Source organism: Acanthisitta chloris, unplaced genomic scaffold (assembly GCF_000695815.1).
Source record: "Acanthisitta chloris isolate BGI_N310 unplaced genomic scaffold, ASM69581v1 scaffold1152, whole genome shotgun sequence".
In the NCBI taxonomy this organism is placed as follows: Eukaryota; Metazoa; Chordata; class Aves; order Passeriformes; family Acanthisittidae; genus Acanthisitta; species Acanthisitta chloris.
In genome coordinates, this window is record NW_008661955.1 from 10,169 (window position 1) to 16,289 (window position 6,121).

At 43.2% G+C, this 6,121-nt stretch overlaps 1 protein-coding gene across 1 annotated transcript in view; it reads left to right on the top strand.

The window, feature by feature from the left end:
• LOC103798141 (zinc finger protein 64 homolog, isoforms 1 and 2-like) overlaps positions 1 to 258 on the top strand; it is an 8,607-nt gene extending 8,349 nt beyond the window's left edge. The window contains 1 exon segment of the mRNA XM_009070386.1: positions 1 to 258. This exon segment is cut by the window's left edge and continues 1,034 nt beyond it. Coding sequence (XP_009068634.1) covers positions 1 to 258 — 258 coding nt within the window.
• The last annotated feature ends 5,863 nt before the right edge of the window (positions 259 to 6,121 follow it).

Below are 6,121 nucleotides of genomic sequence, written 5' to 3' on the forward strand. Positions count from 1 at the left end.
GCCAGCCAAGCTTTCATCACCAGCTCTGGCATCAGCTGCTCGGATTTGGAAGGCCTTAATGCTTTGATACAAGAAGGAGCAACAGAAGTGACTGTGGTTAGTGATGGAGGTCAGAGTATAACAGTGTCCACTGCAGCTCCACCTCCTCCTATCTTCTCTTCCTCCTCTCACACAGAAGCCCCAAAGCAGACCTATTCCATCATCCAGAGTGGAGCCCACACAGCTTTGCTGTGCCCAGCAGACTCCATACCAGACTAGCCACAAAGTACTGTTCCTCATCACATTTCTCTCAGAAAGGCAGTGCTAAACTCAGCAGAAATGCACAGGACATAAGTGAATGCAGGATTTGTCCTCCAAAGCCAAATACCTTCCACTTACACATTTAATTTTGTCTGTACGTGGAAACATCTCGTGTGTGCACAGGAGGCTGTGTGTATTTATGTGCCTCTACTGAAATCAGAGGCTGTGTTCCTTGTAAAGTCTGAGCATCAAAGCAGCTGTTGTCAGTGTCCCAAGCACTGAGCTTCCCAGAGTGTGGCTCTTGCCTCATGCTGGCTAAGAGAGCCTCACCTTATGCTGAACTACCTTCACAGGAGTCTTGTTCCTTCATGCACACACAAAAAGACAATAGTCTGAGCCATTCTGGAGTTTGTTTTCTGTGCAGTCTGTTTCAGTTCCATGCTGTGTGTGCCCTCACTGCTCCTGGCTGATCTCTGAGAAATCCCTTCTGCTGGGTCTGCCCCAACCCTGGTGAAGTGTAAGGGGTTGTTCCTTAGTACCTGTAGCAGTTGCTAGCACCTGGCACTTGGAGATGCCTCTGCAGAAGATCAAGTGATTGTTTCTAGAAAACAGAAGAATGTTGTCCCTCTCTCAGTAGTAACTAACTTCGTTAGCAAGAACACAGTGGTAAATTCTCTCCCTGGCACACTGATCTCTGCCAGAGGCTCCTGTGATTAAAAGAGAAAAACAACTGCAAATATATTTTTTAGCAAACACTACTTACATTTTGTCCTTATTTTGCTGCTGTCTGTTTGGAGTTGCAAGGGTGGTAAAGGTGCACTGCATTTTGGGTCTTCTTGTCAAGTTAAAGGGGAAACAGGAAAAGATTGAATTTCTAATCTGAGGTCTGACACTTCAGATTGGATCACAGGGAGGTGGTAATTTTACCGTGATATGATGCACATTTCTCTGGGGAATGAATTCCAGGCTGTACTTTGAACTGTGCAATAATATAGTCCTATCTGGGGATCACTCTCATAGTGGTTACTAATCATATCTTCACTACCAAACTCTCCAGCTGAAGAACAGACTCTCAGCTTGGGAAAATCGATGCTCTGTAGGTGCCTGGATCTTCCAGAGTCAGAGATCATTTCACAGCTAGGCAGCAGCCCAAGGATGGTTGTTAACATCCATGAAGGCTGGAAAGAGACTGGTACTAAAACCAGCTCAGAGACTCTTGGGCAATCAGAATCAAGTTAGATTTGACATTATTTGCTAGTGGGAGACATTGAATGATTTGCTTTCTGTGCTGAAAACATGCTTGGAAAACATAAAGTTGATATAATTAGGGAAACTTTGAGTATCTTGTGGAAATGCAGTCAGAGCTCACAACTCCTACAGGTTGTTCCTGAAAAGGTGACCTTTGGGTTGTACCAAGCCTACAAACTTGTAGGTGCAAATGTACCACAATTTGGCAATTAAGAAAGAGAAACATTGGTTTTCACATAGTCGTTGGTGTAAGTGAACTCTGCAGGAAGCTCCAACTACTCTGTGTTATCCATAGGTGGTGCCAGAGGCCCAGAGAAATTTAGGAGTGTGCTCCTGGATATGTTTCTTGTCTAACAGGTCCCTGCCTTTAACTCTGCCAGATAAAACATTTCCAAATTCACTTTTATGAGGCCTTACAAAAAGCTTAGCTGCAAACATCTTACTTTCACTTAAAACAAAAAGCAACAAATACAAAAAAATATCCGAAGTTTTGAATATCAAGCAGATTGATAACCAAAACTTAGCTCACACTTGATGTTAAATTAATCATGTTTTACTCCCTGTTAATTACCCTTACTCTGTACATAGTTCACAGCTGCAGAGTTGTACTACAGGAGCGATAGAAAATGAGGGATTTTGACAGAGCTGATGGTTGGAACTGCAACTTGTCTGTGTTTGCCCTTGGCCAACAGCTCTGTACCCAGAGGATGCACCACCAGCCCAGGAATCTCACCTTCCATCTCATGTCACACTGAGCCTTACACAGCTCTGTTATCTGCACTGCAGTTGCACGAAAAGCTTTGTTTACCTTCTGAACTAGGAAACCACTAGATTTGTCATATTGTGAAGATTCACCTTGCTCTGGCCCTGTGTGTGCCTCGAAGATAAACAGGAAAGATAACAGGATGGTGTGAATGAATAGACAAAGCTTAGAGCTGCTTCTTCGACATTGTTCAGCTGATTGCATCATCTTTAAGTGAACAATCTAGAGACTTCTCTCCTCCACCCTAAGACAAAAAGCAGCTGATAACCACAGCTGACATGGGGGCCATTCATTTTCAATTTTCTCTTCCAATATTCTGCCTTTAATTCTGTGTGTATGGCAGTAATGGTCTGTGTGTTTTGGAGCTAGCAGCAGCAGAATGTTTTAATCCCTGATACTCATTTAATACATTCTTCATGTTATCAACAGAACCATCCCCTGAGAGAGCCTGGTAATTCATAACGAGTGTCTCTTGCAGAGCTCACTTGCTCTCAAGCACATGCTAAATAAATCCTGTCCCTCCCCAGAGTTCAAGCTCTGCAGCAAGTTGTCTCTTTCCAGGACAAAATATTGGGATGGATTTTGTTCCTGATGCCTGGGGATCCCCAAACTCTCCTGGTAAGTGTTGAGCTCCTGCTCACCAGTTACACAGTGGATGATGCTCCCCCTGCCCTGCCTTGGCTCTGAGGGGAGATGTTAAACTAAATATTCCATCTTCTTCCAGCACATCCACAGCAGGTTCTGCTCTGCACAGGCTTGTGCTGTTCACACAGTTTGCTGGGGTGCCCAAGAGTGAGTTTACAGCATCTCATCCTCTCTGACCTGGGAGGATTAATCTCTCTGTCTGCTTAAAGAGCTGAGGTTAGGCAGAGCCAGAGCACTGGGCAAGCAAACTGTGCACTTCAGATAAACCAACCCCTGCTTTTGGGCCTTCCCAGCCTCTTTGGGTTTGTTGCTCTTTCTCCATGGCTCTGCTTTTAAAATCAGACTTTTTAAAGCCAGACCAAGTAGCATATGAGCAGAGGCTTATCCTCCACCAGACCTGCTCCAATGTGCTTTCCCCTGTGTGTTTTTGTGAGGTAGAAACAGGGGTTTAAAATGTTCAAAGCATGCCAAGACATTTTTTCTCCTGATTACAAAACAACTGGGGAAAGGCTTTGTTTTTTCCAATACCTTTGTTTTATTCTGATTCTTTATCTATTTGTATTTGCACCCAAATTAGTCTCTCATCCTTTTTGCACTGTGATGCTCTGGTGAGTGTGAAAATATTTGCTGTGCCCTCAATGGAAAGGCTTCTATCCTATAATTTCAGGAATATTGACTGGACACTCTAATGGCTTTTTACATCTCTAGTTGGAAAATCTTTAGCCCTTTTATTTAAATTTTAAGAAGAGAAACCAATATTGTTAAGAGAAACTGATGTCTCCTGTCACTTACCCAATGACCTTTCATGAGGTGATAAAGGTTTCTATAGTGACCTGAGGAAATAATGTCTCAGGTATCATTGTGAATTAAAAGTCTGTCGCAGGAAAAGCTTTCTTGGCTCTCTCAGGTATCCAGTTCTGCCTTTGTCTCTATTCCAGTTGCTAGACATGGAGAAGGACTCAGAAAACATACAGTGTTTGGTTACCTGGATGTCTTTCATCTTTTAGAGACTTCAGTGTTGCAGGGAAGTAAAAAAGTCCATGGCAAAGCAGAGTTGGGGTTTTTAATGGTGTGTACCATGAGAGTAGCATATTCATGGTCAGGGTTTGCTGCTGTAATGCCACTGAGTCCTGTGATCTGTGATAGCAGATAATTTATTCCCTGAGCTTCAGGAGCTCTGTTTGCCTCTCTAAAAACCAGGAATTCTGTACTATTGCAGATGCAGCTTTGGCAGAGGATTGCTCTGAGTTCCTAGTTTCAAACCTCATGTTAAGCTGCTTTTCTTGTCTGAAAGCTCGTTTGGTTAGTGAGAGAGTGAATTTTGTAGAGAAAAGTTGAACTTCATCTGGGAAATAATTATCTGAGGACCTGTGAAGCTTTTTTGAGGGTGTCTGGTATGTTGTGTTTTGGTTTGGATATTTTTTAAGGATGCATTTGTGCCTTCTTGTGCCATCAATGTCTTTCAATTTGTCAAACCTGATGTGAGCAACACCTAAAAACATCTTGGAGACACCTCCTGCATTTTCAGGCTGAGTTTTGCCATTGATGTGTTTCCAAATAAATAAAGCTGTTAAAATTGGTGCCATGTGTATAGGCAGCACTTGGAGATGAAGACTGACCGTGCAGAGCAGACTGAGCCTGAGTATCACTGATGCTCTGAGCTGTTTGGACAATTTTCTATCATCTTGCTTTTGACCACAACTGGAAGTTTATCAAGACTGGGAAGCTTTGGGCCTGGTGAGGCAGAGCAAGGCCAGTGACACCCACTGGCTCTCCCAGCCCTGAGCCATCCCCTCACTCTCCCTGGTGGTTGTGTTTCCATCACCTTTTCTTAGCACAGATGCAACTTCAATCTTCCAAAGTGTGTCTGCTGCTGTCCAGATTTCATGAGTATATTAGTAATCAGTATGTTCACTGGAGTTGTGCTGCTGAATTCCACACCCAAGAGGGTGAGTGCACCTCCCAAGTATATTGGGAGGATGAGAATGACTTGGATACCTCTGTGATGAGTGAGATGCAAATGCCTAGATAGATACTGGAGATAGTCACAACTCCTGATGGCCTAGAGGAAAATTTGAAAGCACAGGAATGCATAAAGCTGAACTGCATAATGCATAGCAGTCATAATTAATAGATTAAAGTTCTTTGTGAAACATGCTTTTTTATTCTAATAAAGGGGACTACAAGTGGTGACACAGTTTTAGCATGGCAGCAATGTAACATGCCGTGCTGAAGTTGTAAATCTAAAGAGGTGATGAAATGTACCTTGGGTTTACATTTTTACAAGCCTGATGTAAGACTTCATTATCTGAAATAGCAACACTTTTCCTCATCTCTGAGCATATTGGATCATTCTGGTTCTCCAAATTTAAGACTACTAAAAAGTTGCCAATCCTTGCTGAAGTTCCTCCTAAAAAGTTCAGAATTTGTGAATGAATTTGGCTAAACAATGTTAGATTTTGCCTTTGTTGTAAAATCTTGTGGCTCAGCCATTGATAGAGCTTTAATTGGCTAGGGATGGTCATGATTTTTTCCCTTTAAAAAAAAAAAAAAAAAAAAAAGAAGCCTGCCAGCAAAATTGCTTTTTGGTGATGACTCTGCTTGAAAAGTGCTCTGCAGGGGCCCATTCCCAATTGATTATCTTTCACAGCTAATAGCTTCAAAGGCTATTTGGTGGACAGTCCAGTTTTACATTTAAATGTAAATCTCCATAGCCTTGACAGACTGATGATCAGAAAAAAAGGAGGTGGAAACAGTGAAATAAATGTACAGCTGGTATAACTTTCACCAGCTCCTCCAGGGGCAATTGGAGGGAGATGGAAATGGTTACAGCTTGACAAAGCTCTTCAGAGTGGATGGTGAGTGAAACCTTCCCTCAAAACCTCCAGCATTAATAAGCTGCTAAACAGTGTGTCAGCCTTAAAAGTTCAGTCCAGTGTCAATGGCTCCTGTTTGTGCTTCCTTTGGCTTCAGGAGGAAAGTTCAAAGTGCTGGAGCCACAGCAGAGAGGTTCTGTGGCAAACCAAGCTCACATTTGCAGCTAAGCCCTCCCAGCAGTGCAGGTGCCACCAGGGTGAGAAGACACGTCGTTGGATGCTGTTTTCCTGTGTCATGGCAGAGGTGCCACAGCTCCAACTGAGACCAAGGTGGTCCTGCCATCCAGGAGCTGCACTGGCCCTGGGGCTCTTTGCTTGGATGGGTGAAGGTGGAGGATGAATTTTGACA